Genomic DNA, 23,073 nt, shown 5'->3' with positions numbered 1-23,073 from the left:
CGCCCTCCCTCAGAGGGGAAAAGGCGGTGCCGCCCCCACTCCTGCTTTGGGTAAGGGCGCTCGTTTCCTCCTCTGCCAGGTGTAAGGAGCTGGTAACGAGACACATGACAGCCCCTGGCCCCCAGGAAAGCACCACTGACACGTCAGCCTTCTTAGCTGTAGCCTAGGGCTGTGCTAAAAGCTGAGTGGCATCAGCAAAACTTCTTAAGCACAGACTGCTAGCTTAGTGCTTAGGTGCACAAAAGCAAAGAAATAAGGTCTCAAAGCCTGTTTTAATCGTTTACTGTAGGAAAGAAACAATGAGGTGTCAGCATCTCAACGTTGTTGCAGTGTCTGGGCCGTATAGTGGCCAGTTCTCATTAGGAGCAAACAGGTGGCTCGTTGAAGTATTTTCATGTGATAATGGTTTATCATCAGTCTTAACAGCTAATAATTTGTTTCTTGAATTTCAACTAAGGTCACAATAGTGTGAGGAACGTGAGACCTCTTCCCTCAGCAAACAATAAACACCACATAAAGTGACATGGAATGTTGAAGTACTAATCTCACTTTAATTACCTTGATGGTTATTTTTTTCCAGTGTTATCCAGGTGTATATATTTTAAGTAACGTAATTTTTTATACAATATACATGATGTGTTACTTATTATAGTAAATAAAAACCCAGACAGAGTTATATACACATGTGCAAGTCCTGGCAGTATCTCCTATGATTCCAGTAGAATATAATATCTATTTTATGGCCAACATTTTTTTAAGGTTTCACTGAAACTTAATCATTCATGTTTCTTAAGCTGTTTCACATAACATTATAGGAAAAATATACAGAAGGGTATCCTTAGGAACATGCCGTTCTTCAGTGAAACAGGCATGAGTAGCAGGTTACCAAATTCATCCACACGCTGTTACTTCAGAAGTCTGACATTACTTTTATATTACTTTTATATTTCTCTTTGGCTCTCTCTTTCAGAATGCAGATGTGCTAAAAATAAAAAAAAAAAAAAAGTGTACAACTTCAATTAATCTGTACCTTCAAATAAACACAAGAATTATTTTCAGTTTTATTCATGGTTGTGTTCTAGTATTGGAACTAAGACATTATGCTTTGCGAGTTGGGTTGCAACTTTACTAGCTGTAAAATAGAAGTGTTACTATTGCTTCAAAGTTCATCTAATTCACAGAGAAGTTGTGTATTCTGGAAGAGGCCAGTTTTGTTCATTTATCATGCCCTTCTCCACACTGCTTTGTAATAATGCAGATTTGTTATGTGTCTTCTACAGAACTGTTTTTTCCTCAAAGACTTTCAAGTGAGACACTTCCACTTAGCCATATTTATGAAGATGCTTTTGAACAGTATGAAGGGGAAAAAAGATCAACTCTTTCTATCAGGGTCTGTTTACTACTCAGTGCAGCATAGGGAGACTATAATGGAACAAAGTAAAAAGGTCTTGAGGCGCATACTTTACAGTGTAGGAAACACCTTCATACAGAGTCCAGTTTACTACCATTCAAAATTTTTTGCTAGTGAAATCTTATGCTGCTCTTTTCTAATACAAACATGAAATCAACACCAAATTACAAGTTACTTTCTTTTCAGATGGGGCCAGCAGATTACATGCTGAAAAACATCTTGGAGGATTCAAAATACTGTACAGAAAGGTTGAGCCACAAGACTTGTAGAATAGATGCATAAAAAGGTAAGGCATGAACAAGTTATCATGCATTTACATTAAACTGCCATCTTGGCATATTAATAATGTTGTCACTCTTTTAATGGAGGCATCAAGTCAGATTAAAAGTTTTATTAATTGACCAGAATCTCCTAGTAGAAACTAATATTTTCTGCTAGTTGTCTGTGCTAACACTCACGTACATAACAGTCAAAGCACACTTCTGTGTACTTACATTGAGATCTCTGAAGTATTCGTTATAGTCAAGAGCATATCCAACCACAAGCTTATCTGGAATTTCAAAGCCTACGTCTGTAACAAAATGCAACTCTTTTTTATCCTTAGGTTGTGTAAATAGGTTTTAAACACACAGTTTGTATTCAACATGTGCTTCTGCTATTTTAGTGTAACACCTAAGAAATATTTCATCTTGCTTTCAAGAAACTTCACACACTTAACACTAAGAATCAAAACTGTAAATTGATGAGAAAGGTTAGACTCTATATCATCAGTTACTATGACTTTTAAAGATTTATTTTTTTTCCTAAATTACGTAATTTAAAACCTACTTGGGAGGCAATCCTTGGAGAAGAGACAATGAAGAAGATTTTACTTATGTAAAAATGGATGTACTGCAATTCATTTTTCACTTTGAAAACCAGTCAAGTTTGAACCAGAATCAAAACAAATGCCTTCTAGGGTCAAAGCCAAACAATTCAGAGTTAATGTTTGATTCTCTTCCTGGTATCTAGCAATGATTAACTAAAACTACATTCAAAACGAACACCAAAAAAGTTATCAAAAGGTTACAGCAGGGGACAGTTGGCTGTCAGCTTTAAGGCATTTATGTATTTTTTCTCCATTTCTTTTGGCCTTCCTGAAACATGCATGAATTTTCATTTATGAAAAGTGGCATGAAATGAAAAGATTAAGTCTTATTTTGGATAAGGAAAAAAATGCAATATTTACAGTCTGGTCTATAGCCTGGACTTCGGTATGTCCTTTTGATGAGCAAGCTGTAAGAAAGGGGAGAGAAGGTTATGGTTTTAAGATGTCTTATTCCAAACTGTATACTTCACTTCCTCCCACCCACCCCAATAAACATCTACAATTGTGCAGTTAAAAAAAAAATAAATCATTATTTAACAGATTACAAGTTCCTTTCAGCCTTATAATGAAACAATAAATTAAGGCTCTGATCTAGGTTCATTCTTTCAAATTCTGTATTCTCTTTTTTTTTTTTTTTTTGTAGCAATGTGTCAGCAAACTAGGATAGTACAGACAGATACGTTCAAGTGGTATGTAAAGATTTTAGTGGTGAGGGAAGGAAGCAAAAAGGCAAGCTCTCAGTTGACGCTATGACACTACAATTTCTGCCACAAAGTCATATTCATTCTTGATTTTCCTGGGCATTTCTGAAAATACTGTGAACCTACTGGACAGTTACTAGGAGGAGCATAAAACCCAAAAAGCATGTTTCCAAAGCATCATGATTACTTGTGAGAAGAATTATTTGGGAATTGTGTTTTTGGGAATTGTCTTTTAGACAATTGTCTTTTAGATACCTGCTCTAAACGCTCTAGAATGCTGGTTGAAGTCATTTTACAACTGTTGACAAACACTTAGACTCTACAGACTCACACATCTAAGGATATCGAGGGGAAAAAAAAAAAAAAAAAAAAAAAGCTGTGAAGCCCTTGTTATTGGTTTTAACAATGAACAGATTAGTATACGTGTAAGCTTCCCAGTTTAATAAATGTTTTGTTTTTCACCAGCTGTTATAAGGATTGTTTCCTGCTTTTAGTACTACTTCCTGCAAATCATAAAAAAAAAAGGGGGGGGAAAAGGAAAACAAACCCACATACCAGCATACCCTGACAATTCACCTGAGTGACTTTTCTATATCTTATTAGTAAATGGATGTGTCATTATACCTTACAACTTTTACCATCTTTGGTTCATTGTCTTTTAGTTTTGAAAGTAGTGCCTTCATTGTTCTACCAGTCTTAATAATATCCTCAAAAAAAAAAAAAAAAAAAAAAAAAAAAGTAATTTATCTTCCTAGTCTGAAAGAAAAAGCATACTATCAGTGGATTAATTTAAAACATAAAGAGCAGCAACACATTAACGTGATCTGCATACTTTAATTTACATATAATTAATTGTTTTATGTGCAGCAAGCATTAATTTGGAAAACAGGTTAAAAAAAAACAAATGTTACCGCATGCCACAAAAAAGACTTCGGGTTCTTTACTCACCTCTACTACTAACACATTCTAGATCAGGTAGAGAGAAAGAAAATGAAAAATAAAAGTGTTACATTGCATCATTTCAGTGAATTAAACAGCCAAAAAACATTTGCAACTTAGTTGTAACTAAGCTGATAGTGCAATCAATTTTCAAAGGAACTTGTCACATAATAACTTAGATTTAGTGCTTCCTCACAAGTCTTTTGGAAAGTGTTTATAGAAACTTAAAATATTGTGAGAAAGCCACTTATACCAGGTTTTATATAATATTTATGTATAGCAATAACATTCTGAGAACATATCGCATGAGTCAGTTTAAGATGGTTCTTTTTTGGAGGTTGTGATATAAAACAGAACAGGATCTTTAGAAACATTCAGTACTAATCATGTTGTTTCCACTGAGATGGTGGGAATTACTGTTTTATCAAGTGTAAAGTTTTAAACTATCTTGAAATGTCTGTAAATATGTAGTACCAACATCTTAAAAGTGGACTTCCTGAAAGATACATAAGAACTGTTCTTTCCTCTGAAAAGCTGAAGATCCTAGTTCATACCTTCCCATTTAGTGTAGACAGTTCTCCAACAATACTGATTTTTTCTGTAGGTGTATCCTTCTAGGAGAAAGGAGAGAGGAGAATTCACATAAAATATACTTAAATAATTACCTAGTATTTCTATGAATAGCTGCTATGCTATAGCATTTCTATGAAATGTTGCTCTGGCTCTTCACCTGACAAATGACACTTGCAACTACTATACACGGCACTGGCAGTCCTTCAGTAAAACAGCTTTTAAGTAGTTGAGAGCAAGACAAGGGTGTGAAGCATCAGTGCAGACATGTTTGCATGGAGCACTTCTGAACAAGATTACATCCATATTCCTGGAATAGACACCATTGCTTTCAGCTACTTTTGTTACCACAGATTTGTTTTAGAATTCCATGAAGTATTTATAGGATATTGTAAATTGTTGTATTTAGTATGTGATAAATTTTGATCAGTGCACAGCACTTGAGCCTTCAAAGAGGGAAGAAAATAAAACAGAAAATATACCACAAGTCATTGCTTTACTGTATTTGGCTCAGACAAAACATACCTCTTCCCCAACATTCAAATTACAAAAACAAATCTTTCCAACATCATCTGTAGGAACAGAAAGTAATAAAGATGGAGACAATAAGCAAGTCCCTGATGCTTATTCTCCCTTTCACCAAAGAGTGCCATGTTAAAGAGAATAGAACCTATGTGAAAACTTTAGGCTCGAGAAGAGGACATTGGTGACCCAACATTGACTTTGTCACATTAACATTCTTCTATATTTTAATTCCAGTGAATATACAATATCCCTCTGATCATTTGGGCAGATCAGCAAGTCAGTTTATTACATACTGAAAAGCAACTAAGTTGTTTTGAACAGGATACATGCGTAAACTCAATTTTCCTAGAGTTTTCATGTAAACTACTAGTATTCAAGATGTTAATAGATGGGGAGAATCAATTTTCCAAGGAAAAAGAAGCTTGCTTACACAGTAGCTTTTTATTCTCACAAAATCCACAGTAATGGGGACGGATTTATCACCATTTTGATTTAGTGCTTTTATATGGTCCAGCAAATCAGCAAAGAATTTATAGCCTCCTTTAAGGACACAGAGTGCAACAATGTGGTGGTTTCCCATATCTTGCATGATATCTCTAGCCAAGCGTTCTGTCCTGGGGGGAAAAAAAGACAACTCTTATAAAAATGTTCTGTTTATTTTTATTTGTCCATATATTAAATAATGACCAAGTTAAAATTCTGTTTTTTTTTTTTTTTTAATAGCCAGTAAACTGTGGCCAATTAAGACACTGAAAATTTAGTGAGAAACATGCAGTTAACAAGACGACCCCTACTCCATTTGACACACAGTTGTTGATGTTGTTGATTCAAACTGTACATCTAAACAACAAAGAACATGAAAGCTTAAAGATATATGAGGTGATATGGAGACTTCACCAGGGTTGTAGAGGAATCCTCTCCATGAAATGGCTCTTATATTAAACTCCAGAGCAGAACTTCAGTGTTAGAACTTCAGGGTTTCCATGTTTCTCATGGGCAATGCAGAGTAGGTCAATGATCTCTTCATTTGGAGGGAAACTAATCATTAGCATAACTATCACTGCTCTTTTTTACCCTCATACCTGTCCAGGATGAGTCCATGAGGAATGAAAACTCTTTCTAAGTCTTCTTCATAATGCTTAGGAATGCAAAATAGGTTTTTATTATAGCCACTCTCTTCATCTTTTATCTGCAAGTAAAAAGGAAATACCTAAGAGGAAAGACAGAGCCATACAGGAAAAAAAGCTTTTCCAGTCTCTGATAGCACAGACTGTTTACTTATTTAAGACAACTAGAATATATAAGCATCATTTTATTTGGAGTACAGAAAAAGGTTATTATAAGAATAATCTGTAACACAATAAGCAGTTTTAAAATGCTGCTTTCGCCCCTCACCCCCCAAGATTCCTGTCTCTATTGCATGCTGCATAACTGCAGCTTACATGCAAGGAGCACAGTACATGTGCTTTGAGCAACATCCCTGTATTCCCCAATCACAGCACTTTTCACCTTATTTAATGTGCTTCAGCCTTATAATTTGCTTCTGTAGTTTTAACTTGGGGTTCTGTTTGCACAGCAAGCTAAAGTTCAAACCCTGCTGCCAGTGTATTTGGCTTCGTAGTACAGTCGATGAGAAACATCGGAACTGGTTCAGCTCAAGTGAGGACTGAGCTTTCTCCATGCTAGTGTAACTATTGAACAAAACTAATCTTGAGGCATACAGGTATGCATAGTGATGGTTACTTGTCTTTACCCCAACAGCACAGTTGAGTACCTTTTATTTAGTTAATAATTGTGCTCATTAAGACTACTTTGAGAAAATAAGAACTACTACATTAGTATCTTGTTTGCTGCTATGTGCAAAGATTTATTTAAAAAAACTACTACTGAAAAAACTACTGAAAGTTCATAAACAGAACGTTAAAGATTGCATCAGTGTGAGCACCACATCACCATAGCAACATGCTGCATATACCTTACAGGCTCATAAAAGCTTTTGTATTATGGCACATGCTAAATAATAATACAGCAACCCCTTATGATGATGTAGTCTACTCACCCATAACGAAGTAAATATAAATGTTTAAATCATGAGCTTACCATGGGAATTAGTTGTTTAAGTGGGATTCATTCTCATTTGCTGTTCAGTTACAGATATAGGTAGATTTCTTAGTTTTAAAGTGGGAAAAAAACAAACTACGGCAATTACATACAGTGAGATCTATAATCAAGTATTGTTTTATTAGCACAGAATGAAAGCATATTAATACATAATGTTATAAGTGCGTAAACAATTGAGATTATCTGTTCCTAAAGCCAGATTTTCTCATGAGCAAATACCAGAAACAAGGCATTTAATTAGTCAATATTTCCAAAGTTTTATTATTTTTGCTGAAACCAACCTCCCCCCCATTCCCAAAGCTCCCCTCCATTAGATAACCAGATATAAACACATTATGTTTTCTTACCTGCAGTACATGAGCCATAATCTTACTTGAAGCTATATTATCAGAAAATGAGTTAGTGTTATTATTGCAGCTTGTCTTACTTTATTTTTGACCTGCTTCTAAAAGGTCAGAATTGCTCTCCTTACTACAGGAAGCATTACTTCCTCTATTAATACACTGACATTGCAATCCCAGGCTCTTACTTAATTAGATTAACCAGAAATAAAATAGGCATTAGTCCTCTTGCAACCAATCAGATTAAAGATTGTGGAGAATGAGGGAGATGCAAAAAGGAAGCACATGAATTAAACTAGCTGGAAGGACTAGGTAGGATAGAATTTTTTAAATTGAGAACACAAATCTGAAAATTGCTGTAGCAGGTGGTAATTCAGTGGTATATATGTAGAAGGTAGTTTTGTATACTGATTTCTTACACAACATTTGTATGTTGACTTGCCATCAAAAATCATTATTTGAATAAACAAAGCCACATTTTTAAAGATGACTTGAAGCAGACATCTGCAGCTGTTGAGACATAGTGAACTCAGGTCATCCTTCTGTAGAAAGAGAGGGCAGTAGTTCCACTACCATGCTCTACATCATTCAAGATCAAATGACATTGACATTCACTGTAATCTGATTATTTTTAATGTACCAAACTTCAGTATTATCTAGGATTAACATGAAAGTCTTAGATTTTAAAAAATTAATCCTACTAACAAAATGAGCTAAAGGCAGTTTGTGTACAACACGTTACAGAATGTTCTTACCAGATTGGGTACATTTTATTAATTCAACTAGTTCAGTGTTTTCTTGGCAGGGAGTGGTGAGGAAGGGCTTGTTAACAAAAGAAGATTTTTCTCTGTGTCTTTGTAACCTTACAGAAGCTCTTCAGATCATGGATGATAAAACTTGAGATGATGCAGGAATGCTCTTTGAAATGGATTAACAGGTATATCCACATTTGTTATTGATACATTAATTAGCAGTACTATTTGGGAATAATTAATGCCTTGAGACTATTTGCCTCCCCCCCCCCTTTTTTTTTTTTTACGCAATTAGCATTACCTTCCTTTTATGAATTCTGTATTGTTTTTCCTACCTTATACAAGTGAACTCCCTATGTTGTGAAAAGACATGCTGTTCTAATTCCTAGCATTAGACACTCCTTTCTAACAGGTAGCAAATCAGATTCAAAAATCTGGAGACTCTCCTCAACAAACTGCTTCTTTGAAAAGAAATGAACAAAACCCATACATGCAAACAGTAATACAGTTTGAGCATAGACACACTCCTTTACTTAGTCACAGGTGACAAAATGAAGGTAAACAGCAGCACTGCTGAGGAACTCTTACAAACATATATTACCTTTATAAGCTTTTGTGGAGAAAGAAAAAAAAAAAAAAAAAAAAAAAAAAAAAAAGGAGGGGGGGAAGGCTCTCAGGCTTGTTTGTATGTTTCCTTGTGCTCACTTAGCCCTCTCCTGGGCTTTTGAACACAGTGTAGTTTAGCTGTCCTGAAAGCATTTTGGTGCTCTAGAGAGCCCTGTCAGGATGATGCCACAACAGAACACTTTGTGCTGCAATATCACCCTTACTGATTCCCCGCATATCAGTCCTACAGCTTTATATGACTGGTTCTAAGAATTAAAATCATTTAAAAAAAATTACCCCCCAAAAATACACTTAGTGTAGTTTTGCTAAAATCAACAGTATGGGTGAGATTATTTGTTTTAAACCTCTTTGGAGGGCCTAGTTATTGGTAGTATCATCATTTGCAAGTTCCAGCAGTCTAATGGAGTTTGGAGCACAGTTACTGAAATTACACTGAAGAAATAAATATTGTGCATATCAGATGTAATCTATAACACCCAATTTTGAACAGTTTCTCTGCCTTTTAATTAAATGTTCTGTTATTCCTTATACTATGGCATTTTTGGCATACTTAATCTGTATATAGGGTAATTTTGGAACACATCGCACATTCTAGGTGGCCTCCTGTCTGAAGAAGACACCTAAAAATATCTTCAAGTGTAAAATGTATGCATTTCCATCTTTATTAAAAGACGATCTCTGTTACGTAAATTACTTTTATAAATCCTTGAAGTCATTAATTGACACAAATTTGATTCTGTGTTACTCACATTTTTATAAACCATCCATTGGACCCTGCAAATCCTTGTCTCCTTTAGGCACCATACCGTTTGATCTGTTTTGAACTAGACCCAGTTCTAAAGTCCCATTTAGTCTTGTTTCAGAAAAGGATTGCAGAAAATCCCTCCCACTGACTTTATTTCTGAGTTTTTACTGCATTGGGAATGTTGTCTGAGCTACAAATAAACAGTGACTTCATAGCTATAGTCCACGTTAAGGAAGGGCTGAAGAACGTCATTCATAAGGGCCATATGAATGTATATGCATGTGTTATATAGAGTTATATTGTTATTAACATTTCGTAACAAATACTGGCTTCTCTTTGGAGAAATTGACAGCAAAAGAGGCTATTGTTGTGATACTGCTTTGCGACGTGGACTTCAGTTCAGCTGGAATGAGATTATTCTCATTAAACTGGGGAAATAGTTCTATTCTACTAAAACCCCCTAGATGGAAAATGCCAAATGGGCAACTGTGTAGCCTCCAAAATCTTCTGAAATAATTGATGAGGCATAGTCAGGTCAATAGCCCATAAGGGGGAAACAAAAGATCTTGGAAACTCTAGTAGACTTCGAATAGAAAAGTTTAGCACTGGGAAAAATATACACTGTCATTAGACTTTAAGGTGATTCAAGAATTTTCATCTAATTCTGAAATTCAGAAAACTTCTTCCCAGATCACATTTATATGAATAAATTTAAGATTCTCGATAAATTCTGTAAAGCCCTAACAGTAACCACATACCACTATCACCAGGCAATTACTTGAAAATCCAGTCAGTGTGTTAGTGGTCTCAATTAATGTTGTGCTGAAAGTTTGCATTATGAAAGTCACTGCTACAAAGGATGTTTTCATTGTCACATTCTGAAAAAAGAAAAATTTACAGGTGAAAGGTTCATACTAAGACAGCCCTTTGTTATTGCTGAGCAATGAAAATAGAACGTAGCCAGTTGTCATCCTAAGGTAGGCTCTCAGTTTTAAATAGTACGATCATCCTCCCACAGAAAAGAATAGTTTAAGTACATATATATATATATATATTTGTTCTATATAGGAACCCTGAGTTCAGCATTATAAAGTTAAATGTTTTGAGGAAACCCATGCACCAAGCAAACTGGGTATCAATATATAGCCCTTCTCTAAAAAGCAGGATACTGAAAGCGTCCTTAGATATAGCCTATATAAACAGCCTGCAGGTTAATTTGATCAGCACTAATAGTTTGGTAAAAAAGCACAACCAGTCAGTACAGAACAATACTGCTTTTGTAATTGTATTTATTCTCTGAACTATTGATTCAAAAAGTAGTTTTTCACGACATTATCTTGCAGTTTATGTACCTCTAAGATTGCTAAGCAGCTCTGCATTTTCTTACAGTTTGAAGTAACTGTTCTTAAGACTGCTCCAGTAATTTTAAAGGTCCTCAAGAAACAGAAAGTAGTTAAGCACTTTCAGGCATTTTTTTCTTAATTATTTTAAGCAAATACATGACTTTGGATGCGTTTTACAACTGTTACATTACTAAAACCTACAAATAAAACATCAGAGAAAGTGTCCACTAGAGGGAAGCCTCTACCACGGAAGACTACTTGCCAAAAGCGAAAACATTTTATGAAAAAAACTTTCCAGACTAAGAATCTCCCTGTTCAATTAATACATACACAGATCTCCCATTGAAATACAAATACACTCAGGTAATTTCAAACAGCCCTTTAAAACATTTAGACCAGTTTCTGAACATGTATCATGGTGGATTACAGGCGAGCTGCTCTAATTGGCCCCACTCGACCCATGGACTGTGTTCTAAGCGGCTGATAATGCCTTAAGCAATGTTACTCAGTGACTGATGTGTTATTGGGAAATCTGATTAATATGCTGTGGAAATATCTCGACTTCAGTGATTTGGAGCCCATCCTAAACCTGTTTTTGTTGGACACTTGAAGTCATAGATAAGACCAGCTGCTAAACTGGTTTGCTAAAAAGCTGTTTGGAAAAAAACACACAATACATCTGTGACAATCAGTGCATGTTCACAATTAAAAAGAAGAAGCAATTTCACAATAATAAGTCTTTATTATACATCTTGTAGTCTACTCCTGTAGATCCTATTGCTCCTTTACCTAAGAAGTTTCATAGGTATGAACCTCCTTCATACTTCCCTTGGCTATTTTCTGTTTGGTATGAAGATTTATTTTTTTTTTTTAATTGAAGCATAAGTCATCTAGGTCTTGGTCAATATTGGATATCAACACATGTCATGCAAAACCTCTTCTGCTTTAACAGTTCTTCTAATATCCCAGCATTAGGCAAACACAGACTGATCAATGGCAAAACTTGAAGAAAACACCCCAGTAAAAAGTGGCTCAGATTTAAGTTTGAATATTTGTTGTAAACACCCCAATAGAATAGACAAATCACAGTTCTGAAGACTTAGACATTTTGATTGTTGACATGGAGGAATGATATTTATTAACAAAAACAACAAAATTATTAGCAGCCATGAAGTAAATGTTAGAGTGACTGTATGGAGTAAACCCTTATATACATTCTTGTTGAATTTATTTTGTAGGTAGGAAAAATGTTTCAGTCTCTCGGACAGTCTGTACCAGAAAGTCATTTCTAGAGAGAATCTGGTTAGGATTGGGTGAATAGAGCACAGAAACAAGGAGTCAGGACTCCTGGATTTTATTCACAGCTCTGACACACAGTTTATTTGCTGTATGACCCTGGCCAATTTATTTTCCTGACTGCTCCTGTTGTACCTCTGACCTTTCTATGTGCCTGCTTTTCCCCCGTTGTCTTCTGTAATGAACTGACCTTAGTTTTCTGAGACTTCCCTCCTGTGTGCTGTGCAGGTCATTGTTATTTTTGGGAAAGTGCCAGTTAAGAAACACTGTTGCTGTCATTAGCAAGTGGTCAAATTAATGATTTGAAAAAGATTGTTATCTTTTTACTTGAATGTTAAAACATAGTTGTTCTAGTTTAATATGTCAGTGAGCAAACATGAGTTTTTCCAGAGCTGCCATCGTGTCCAGTGCATCTCCCCCTTAAAAGCTGGCTGAATTGTTTTACCTAGGGAGCAATGGGTGGTCTAGGAAGAGCTCTGCGTTGCTCTTGGGGAGCAGGACTCATCTTCACTACAGAGATATTTAATAAAAATATTTGTTGAACAATGGCTTTAGCTGAGTATGTGATCACAGCTGTTTTATTTTAGCAATGTAACAGCAATAACAATTAAATCCATATTCCTCCTTGGATATTTTTCCTGAATTCATTCTTAGTGCAGTGAAAGAATTTAGTGTGAATTGTGAAGTTAAGATAGAACTGCATGTAGTTGATTTAGGATTACTTGTATTACCCTTGCATGATTATTCTACTGCTAAAGACCTTAAAATGCAGTATAAAAGTACATACCATAGAGATTCCACAGTTTAAAATATTCTAATATTCTTCTTTCTTTGAATCACTGTTTTTAATTGTTAACAATATTCTGTTCCACAAAGCCACGCTCAGCTATGGAAAAGCTAAATGCCATCTTTCCATAACAGCGTGTAAGAAAAATGTGGACTATGCATTTTGGCAAAAAAATTAATAAAAAAGATCTTGTAAAATGCCATGCAATTACCATAGTCAAATAAAGATAGCTCATCTCAATCTTGATTTTATAAAACCAGCTATTTCACTGTTGCCAATGCTTTTTTGTGGAGACATTGCTTAATGAGATGAGACTTCTGTATGCTCTTTCTTAGAAAAATGTTACTGCTGCTACTTCTGTTTACTTATAGACAATTCCAGTGGTTGTCAACTTGCAGTGAAACCCATTGCTAGGCTACATTAGCTGTGCCGGCTTGACCTCAGTCTGAAATGGAAATTAAGTGATGGTCTTTCTTTAAAAACATGGTTTCATAACACAATGGAGGGAACGAAGAGAAAGCTTCAATTACCGATTCCCACATTCTCAATTCTTTCCTCCATCAATCTGATAGCATAGTTGACTTTGGAAGGTTTATGTTATTTTAAGTGTGATTTTGATAGGGGTGCTGCACTGTTGAAAAGTCGGTAAACCTTGGTAAATGTATTATATACCTTTTCCATACTACTGAAGGCTACCTTCTTCCATTTACAACACTCAGGTGTCGTGCCTTCACTCTTCTTGCAAGTCCCCTTGTATTCTACTAATGAGACAAGAACAGTCCTTGTCTTCATATCCTCTTTTTCAATGAACTCATTTCCACCTTGGAGCTCACAAACAGTATTATAGCTTTCGCATCATAAAAGCTTGCTCAAATCTCTCTCATCAGTTACCATCAGTCTGTTCCTTCCACCCCTTCTAATTTCTCTCCATTCACTGAGAGATCTCCACAGGCAAATGTCAAGGCTCTCATTCTTTCTACCCTCCCGGCAGCTTTTGACCCGGTTGCTGTCTTCCTCCTTGAACACTTGTCCTTGTTTTGCTTTTGATTTCATTATCTCCTTCCATTCAATGCGTTCCAAACTTTATTTTCTCGCATTTTCTGCTATGTGGGAAAACTATAACAAAAATAAGCAAGATCTACTTCCAACATTATTCACTTTTATCCCCATTATAGATAATAAAAAGTCCTTCTTTAATTGGAAGGCATGGATTATACCTTCAATGCACACCACACTGTTTAAAGAGCTTGTTATATTACTTTAATTTTTGATTTGTCGCTGCAATGAATGGGGTGAAATACAGCCTGTTGGAGTTACTGTACTCAGTTATTTCTAGTGGAGTCCTCTGTAAGCAAAAGCTTCCAGAGATTCTGAGTACAGAATCAACACATTTCTCTTCTGCACATGTACCCTAATCCAGGTAATTACTTTTTCCTTCAGCCTTACATAGCCTATATCACAAACTGGCAGATTTCCTATATATTTAATACATACATTTTGTCAGCCTAAAAATAAACATGGCTTGCTCATGGTACTTGACAGCTTTTATTGAAAAAAGACAAAGTTTGAAAGATGGTATTTGGGAGGCTCATGTTTAGGTTTGGAATTCTTTCAAGTAAATCCTGCAGTGTTAATAAATTAATTTAAATTTCTCACAGAGCATCCTAAGGCAATTTTTTTTAAAGGCAGCAATTCTGAAAGAAAACAAGTTGTCAGCACTGATATTTCTGAAATTGACTTATTTGCCCTTTCAAAAACCTTTTGCTAGTGTTTAGAAAATATGCAAGAAAACAATCATCAGTGTAACAGGAGTGTCTTCAGCTCTGCTTTCCTTTTGCAGTCATCATTCTAACCCACTGCAAGGACAGGTCTTGCTTCTGTAATATGTAAAATATAGTACAGGTTAAGTCCTGTCATACAAAATTGTACGTGAAATATTGATTTATTCTATGCAACACTAACATTTTGCGTAGGACAAAAACATATTTGCTAGAAGCCACCTCATCAAAATCAGTATTTTAAATAATTTAATCAAATGAGATATACAACTCAGCATCTCTACAGATTTTAACTTTGTACTGACAGCCAGCTTCTATTTCCAATTCATTATGTCTCAGATTTTCAGGCCTAGGTATTTAAATTACTTGCATGTCCTCTTTAATCTGACCAGAATTTGGAAAATGAGTGTGTAGCTTTGTGGTACACAGATAATAGCGGGATAAATAAAAGACTTTTAATGAAACACATTGTTTCAGAGATCTCTTATGCTATTATAATGACTTCAATCTGTGGGAAAAATAATAAAACTAGAATTCGAATTGTTGGAAATTAATGCAGTTCTACTGTAATTAATTTACATCTGCTGTATGATGTGTACACTGACAATTAAACCTGGAATTAATAATAATTTATAGTTAGTCTCAAATAATACTATTTAAAATGTAATAGTTAAGGGTTGTGCTTGTTTATGTCAAGTTGTTTTATTTGAAAGAGATCGACAACATCAAAATTGTTCATGTATAACCAGTTCTATCTACGTATATTCATTGAGCTTTGATGCCAGGCTGGTATTGCTGTTATATGCCCAAAACTCAGTGAAATTAGTTTCATGTTCATTCTCATAATGACAATGAGTATGTTGAATACATAGATATATTCAGTAAGACCAATTCAGTTTTTTTTTTTTTTTCCAGTTCTCCTAGAAGGAGCAAAAAGTTTGTATATCATCCACATGCTCTTACAAGCCTATTAAAAGGTAAGAGCCACACAAGTTTTTATGGTATAATGGACACAGCAACTGTTTTTTAGCTCTGTTCAGCCATGCTATATCACAATGCAACTAGAAACCATTACTAAAATTTACCCTGACTAAATATTACTGAAGGCCAACAGCATAATTCTTTGCACTTTAACTAGTCTTTTCCTGATTTGAGTGTATGCCACAGCTGATAAAACTAATAGCAAAGAAGGGTCCACCTTATGTATCATTGTGCAATGCTCTCATATGACATGGCAACTTTTCTTTTTGCTTTGTTGTTCTTAACGTGAATTTCAGAAAGTGGCATCCAGTATTAACTGAAAAAAAAAAAAAAGATGACTTTGTAGAATGAAAATATGATGCAGTGGTAATAACGAGAAACCAGAACGCAAGACTGTGGGCTCAGATGCTGGCTGAAGATCACTCAGTCTAGCCACAAATCTAAAAATGCACCACTGTATGGTAAAGCTGGAAAATCTCATACATCTTGGCTTTTACTAACAAAAAAGAAGAAAGTTAAACTCCTGGAAGACAGCTGTGATAATTTTGGTCATTTCCAGACATGTTAAGTTTTCATTATAGTAATTATTCTTTTAATTATCTTCTTAAGCAACTCCCATTTTAAAACATCACCATGATTGGCTTTTCAAAAAATTATTTTAAGCAGTAGGGGTCCAATTTAGGAAAGCACAAAACTATGCATTTAGGACTATCCCTTATGAAGCCAATAGCTAAAACCATTCTTAGATTTAGGCATGTATTAAAATTTCAGTCTGTCTTCAGATATATAGTCAGTCTACCCAGGAAAAAAAAAAAAAAGAAAAAGAAAAAAGACAATCTGTTAAAAGAGAAGTAAGTTTTGGACAGCTGAAGGGTATAATAGTACTCCTAAAAAGCTGTGTCAGTGGGCTCAAAAAAGACTCCTGCATTGAGTTATAATACACAGTATGTTGTTATGTTAAAGTGTATTAAAAAAATAATTCATGATCTCAAGCTGTGTTCTATATCTGGAAAAAATTGAAAGATAGGCTACCAGGGAGCAGTAAGAGACTGACAGCTGCTGACTGAAGGACAAGCAGCCAAACACAATAATGTAACAGACAGGGCAAGGGCCTCACCAGCCAGAGCTTAGTCCTACAGTACCTCAGTGAAGTGAGCAAGGCAGGTCTGTGGATGGCAGCTGGGGTTAACCAAGAGTCCAGAACATCTGAAAAGGTCACAGTGATGAAGCAGGTGCAAGGCCAATTTAGGAAGTCAATCTACAGGTCAGGTGATCACCAAGCAACTCCACAGCAACCCAACAGATCCAGCTGAGCTGGAGACAGGCACACTTAATACAGCTCAAAGAGGTACTGAATGCCCAGTCTTGAACTTATATGGAGCCCCTAGGCCCATGGGCAGAGGGTGTGGGTGGAGGCTCCAGGTGAGACTGGTCATGGTATTAAGGCCTATTGGTGCACCAGAGCACTGACACAGCCTACATCTGCAGAAGGCTTTGTATTTAAAGAAGCCCAGAAAAATAATGTTTAGAGTTAATCAACAAATAAAACTACTTGGATCCTTGTCCCCATATATGCTGGGAGAGCACTAGAATGGTTATCTTACTGCAGATAACCATTCTAGGTAAATTCAGACGGAAAGCCTTTAATGTCTTACAGGTATCTAGTGAGCTGCATACCTCCCAAACATTGTCAAAGATGTCATTTATATTCCTATTCCAAGACTTTTTTTCACTGATCATGTTTCAGATAAATTATGAAAAAGACCAGCTTAGTCTTTCATTAGAATAGATTTTCTCTGCTGTAGACTGTGAACTCGGGATACAACATAGTCATCTACATGAACTGTTGTGCATCCTGCATCTGGGCACAACAAACTTTGTGAAGAATCTGGGGGACATTACTTGCTTTTCCATTTTTACTTGTGTGTCGGATTAATGATATAGACATGGGACTTGAATGCATACTAAGTGAGTTTGCAGATGATACTAAATTAGGAAGAGATGTTGACTTCCCCAAGGGCAGGGAGGCCTTGCAGAGAGATCTTAACAAACTAGAGGGCTGGGCAATCACCAAATGCGTGAAATTTAACAAGAGCAAGTACCAGATTCTGTACCTGGGATAGGGCAACCCTAGCTGTATGTACAAACTGGGGGACAAGAGGCTGGAGAGCAGCCCCATGGAAAGGGATCTGGAGGTTTTGTTTTACGGCAAACTGAATGTGAGCCAGCAGCGTGCCCTGGCAGGAAGCAGGGCCAACCATGCACTGGGGTGCCTCAGGCACAGCTCTGCCAGCCGGCCGAGGGGAGGGATTGTCCTGCCGTGCTCTGTGCTGGGGCGGCTTCACCTCGAGTGCTATGTGCAGCTTTGGGTGCCACAATATGAAAAGGACATAAAACTATTAGAGAGTGTACAAACAGGGTGAGCACAGATGGTAAATGGCCTGAAGGGGAAGATGTATGAGGAATGGCTGAGGTCCCTTGGTTTGCTCAGCCCAGAGCAGAGCAGGCTGAGGGGAGGCCTCATGGCGGCCTGCAGCTTCCTCACAAGGGGAGTGGAGGGACAGGAGCTGAGCTCCGCTCTCTGGGGACAGCAACAGGACCCAAGGGAATGGCATGGAGCTGGGACAGGGGAAGGTCAGGCTAGGTGTAGGGAAAAGTTTCTGCACCAAGAGGGTCGTCAGGCACTGGAACAGGCTCCCCAGGACAGTGGGCATAGCACCAGGCCTGCTGAAATTCAAGATGAGTTTGGACAATGCTTTTAATGTATGGTTTAATTTTTAGGTAGTCCTGTGTGGAGCCAGGAGTTACACTTGGTGATCTTTATGGATCCCTTCCAGATCAGGATATTCTGTGATTCTGTTCTATAAATCTATTATCTATGTGAATTGTTCAGGATCATGGGGATCTGGGATTGTTGGGTAATGGAAATCAGACATTATATAGGTATTGTGAGATCTCAACGCAGAGATTCCCCAGGAATTCTGTGTTTGGTTCAGTTTGCATACAGTTTATCAGTGACCCTATTAGAACTGGGCTTTGTGCAACCTCTCTGAGTAGCCCCACTTCTCAGAGCTCTTACTAGCTCAGACCCAGTGTACAGAAACATCCAAGAAATCCTTTTCCTTTTATTGGATTGCCAGCCCAGAGACACAGCCATATGGGAAAAATGACAAATTAGAGAAATAATTTCCATTGGGGGCTGGAAAGAGGCTTCCTACAACTTACTAGAATACTGCAAACTTCAACATTGAAATAGTCCTATATGCAAAACTTTCTGTAGCACCTTCCGAGTAATATAATATATGCAAAGTAGAATTTCAAAACTGATATCTAAAGAACTGATATCTAAAGAAGAATAAATGAGTATATCCAACAAATAACTTATGTGGTGACTAATTATTCTGTCAGTTCTAAATATAACTTGTCACAAAGTATGACAAGAATTTGTTGTTCCTTTTCCATGGTTTACTTCAAGGCTTATTTGAAGGTAATAAAAGGCTTTTCCTTTTTTTTGAAGCGTATGTCTGATTCTTGGATTTTGGGCATAGATACTGATTTGTGTGCTTTGTTGAACATCTCTGGAAAAACTGCTTTATTGCTATCCAAAGAGAAGAATGTGTTACAAATTTTCCCTCACAAGCCTGTATTACAGGGACTGTCCTAAAGTGCCTTAGTCATAGTCATAACTTTGTGACACATTCTAACACCTTTATTTAACTGACATTGCAGATGGCTCCAGATGTATACTCCTTGCATATGGAGGTAATCTGCCTGTACAACAGTGTGTATACATGGACCCTATATCTACTCTTATAAGATTGGTTGCAAATCCTGTCTGAAGAGCAATTGATCTGCACTATCGACAAGCTGCAGTGATAGGTGCATTTAGATACATGCCAAAGGCAGACCAGGGTCTTCTCTTTTTCCAAAAGCTAAAGAGGGCAAGTATTTTATTTTTTTTTTATCAACCTTTTGAATGGTTTTTTTTTTTTTTTCTTTTGTTGTTTGGAATGCTTACAGAAGAAGAAAATTAAGCCATATTTCATAGTGGTATAACTGTGAATGCAGTTAATTAGCACGAGGAAAAAATGATCCTAAAAGAAATGTTGGAAATGAAGCGTGGTTGAATAGATGATAATGGTTTTGCTGGCTGTGCGACAAGCCCCAGTACACAATGTCTAGTCTGTAGTTTCCACCACTGAGCAACTCATTGCAATAATTCATGTAAAACAATACAATTTTATCATTCTTCCAATAAAATTAACTGCAAACTGGGCTTGTAGTGCAGCATTTATGTGCTGACCTCTATGCCCCAAAGGTCACTGCATTGTCTGTATAAAATGTTTGAATCATTCCTGAAAGAAGAGTAATGGGATGAAAACATCTTCACTGGATGTGTTTGTTTCCCTAGAGTGTAGGAGCTCTCGAGTATTTAACCATAGCAGTGTACCAGATGGTGAGCAGCCAAGCCACAATAATGGGATGAGAATCTCTAATGTTAGCCTTGGCTTCAGTCTTACTTCCATCTGCAGTGTAACAATAGGTGTTCAACTTCATTTTAACTAAATGGCTTTATTTCCTAAAGCAAATAATGTGTCTGTATTAGGATAGTATGAACTGCCATCACTATGCCTGAAAATCTGGTTCTGCTGAAATCAGTGGCAAGACTATTAATTTCAGTAGAACTGAGACTTCACCATTCATCATTTAAATGTCAAAATGTCAAATCACAGTACTAGACCTCTGTGCTTTGAATCAAAAGGATTCTGGACATTCATTCAAATTAGGCCTTATTGTGAATGCCAGTATATGAACATTCACTGTATGGTTATCTTTGTGCCTACTCATTTACAGTTTTAAAGGGGTTCATAGCACTTCTAGTAGACAAATAATTCTTAAGCTTCAATCTTTGCAGATAGTGTGGGAATAGAATCATTTTTTTCGTAGTATAAACTATGCTAGAAGAGAAAAGTTTATGCTGAGTCTTCATCCCACCATGTAGAGAAGAAATACAAAGTGGAATTCATGCAAAAATAGCATAAAAGTGGAGGCAGACTCAACTGCAGGCTGGTCTTGCCAACCCAAACAGGAAGCACTGCAGTCACTTCGACACATTGCTCGCTCCCAGCTTGCCGAGTCAGCTGAGAACAGGGCATCCATCCACTCTCCTCTCTAGTAACACACACACTGATGGCATGGCACTTCGGCAGTGGGGACATGTGTCATGTACATGGAAGTGTTGTCAGAATGCTAGTTCTGCAGCTAACAGAATTTACCTGCTATCCAGCTTAGACAAGGCAAGTGGTAGGTGTAAGGATGACATCCCATTGGGAAAATACTGTCAGGAACAACAACTATTTTTCTCTTTGCCCATCAGCTGGAGTTGCTGTTTCCAGACCATGATAACATGCTTTACTTTTGTTTTGCAACAGAAATACCTGCATTCCTACATCTTCTCACACACACATTCACAAAGACACTTTCATTGCTGTTTCTTCAGTAGTAGCCAAGGAATAATAGCAATATAGTAGCATCAATATGCTCATAAAAAATGAAAAGTTATTATCAGTGTAGGAAGAAGATCATTCTCTCTGTGCAAAGTTATTTTGTGTGTTAAACAGCAAAATCACATCTTACCTCAATTTCTGAAGTGGGGGGAGAAGGAATTCTGCTTGCTGTATAAAATTTGAAATGTTTTCCCTTTGAATCATCTGGGAGTCACAGGACTGGAATGACTGGGTCAGGAGAGGAGAGACCATTCTGGTTTGGCATGAAAGGAGAGGGAGATAAGGGACATGGAAAACACTGAGATGTCTGAATAAACAACAAGGGCCAGACCTCAGCTGGAGTAAATCTGAAAAGATGCAATGATGAATTCAGTGACATCTACTCTGGTTTACTCTAGGCCCATGGACTATCCAGAGGTTGACTGATCTAAATCACATAGTGATTCTCTTAAAGTTTATTCGATCACTAATTATTTGGTGTAGCTAAGTGACTGCCTGTCACTATGTGAGGCTTTTTAAGAAATGAGTTTACCAAGAAACCACGGGATTAAGGGTAACATTCTTTGAGGCTGTTTGGTGTCAGTGGTGTTCTTTTTTCTTTGAGGTTTACTTTGTTCCACAGCTGTGGTTTTATTGGGAAAAGTCTTCGCTTTACATCTTTTTTTTCCTTGCCTATTCCTCATGATATATATTGGAAAACATAATTGTGTTAGCATGTTGCAAGTGAAAAGTGTGTGCCCTGTTGGGAACCTTCCCCCAACCTTGCTAGAGTGCAGGAATGCCAAATCCTACTCAGACCTCTGATTTTATAAATAGTGGGCAAAGTACAAAAGGCAAAAACTAAACAAACCTGAGCATAAGTCTAAAAGCTATAAACCCAAACAGTCCATAAATCAAATGATAAGATTCCACAAGATGAGGAATTCATGAATAACAAGCACGTCAGTTCACTTGGTAGCATGTTGGAAATGTGCCTCCTCCTGCAACTGGTAATCAAATCCACCTGAACTAGTGGTTTATGACTTAAATAATGTGAAATATTTTCCAGTTACTGTATTAGAAGCTAGATTAGAAAAATCAAAAAGAAAGGCTTCACTATTCAAGAAAATAAGAGAAGGTTGTGTTTTCACAGACGTTTCCTTTGCAGTAAATCAACGTTTGCCTCCTTTTTGTGTCTTCTTCACTTATGGGGGAAGAGGTTGCCTTTCATTTATCAGAGGCAGCAAGATATTTCTGGTCTTGGAAATGCTGCTGTAAACTAGATGTCTCTCAAATGGAGTCTAATTTCTCATTACCTTCCTAACCTTTCAACCTTTGCTGTTTCCAAAATGAGGAATTTTGAGATGCAAGTTCAGAAGTGAACTGTATCTTTTCAACAGTCCTCTCTATTTAGTCAGATAAGAACATCTGTGCATTTTTAAGGGAGACTTTCCAAAGTGTTAGTGATCCACTGAATATTTGTCAGTTGGCAAATGGCAAGTATACCCAAATCTGAGCCCCAGTGCATGTTTTCTTGAAACTTCATATTTTTCTTTAATTTTTAAATGGTTGCTTGTTGGTAAGAGACAAAAAGCTAGCTGCAGAGGAATACTTCTTGTGGCTTAACTTTATCACCATGCAAAACTGGATGAAGTGCAGTTAACATAATGTAGAAGAGATGCTGAGCACAGCTCATCCACAAAAGCTGCAAGCCTCCAAAAAAAGGCTGCAGTGTTTTTCTTAAAATTCATTGCCCTTTCAACTCTGTTAATTACTCCCCTGAAAGAATGCAATTGTTAGCA

The 23,073-nt window shown here is 36.7% G+C and overlaps 1 protein-coding gene across 1 annotated transcript in view; it reads right to left on the bottom strand.

The window, feature by feature from the left end:
* Window positions 1-910: 910 nt before the first annotated feature.
* The window catches only part of LOC309882800 (hypoxanthine-guanine phosphoribosyltransferase-like), a gene marked incomplete at both ends in the record, with an annotated part of 39,899 nt that continues 17,736 nt past the window's right edge, over window positions 911-23,073 (bottom strand). Inside the window, 9 exons of the mRNA XM_082770209.1 lie at window positions 911-982; window positions 1,906-1,982; window positions 2,640-2,686; window positions 3,605-3,687; window positions 3,929-3,946; window positions 4,474-4,533; window positions 5,445-5,628; window positions 6,097-6,203; window positions 10,359-10,478. Of these exons, the coding sequence (XP_082626335.1) occupies window positions 911-982; window positions 1,906-1,982; window positions 2,640-2,686; window positions 3,605-3,687; window positions 3,929-3,946; window positions 4,474-4,533; window positions 5,445-5,628; window positions 6,097-6,203; window positions 10,359-10,478 (768 nt within the window). The remainder of the gene's footprint in view (window positions 983-1,905; window positions 1,983-2,639; window positions 2,687-3,604; window positions 3,688-3,928; window positions 3,947-4,473; window positions 4,534-5,444; window positions 5,629-6,096; window positions 6,204-10,358; window positions 10,479-23,073) is intronic.

This window comes from Aythya marila (genome assembly GCF_965140915.1).
Source record: "Aythya marila genome assembly, chromosome: 12".
Lineage (NCBI taxonomy): Eukaryota > Metazoa > Chordata > Aves > Anseriformes > Anatidae > Aythya > Aythya marila.
This window is presented reverse-complemented; position numbering and strand designations above follow the sequence as displayed.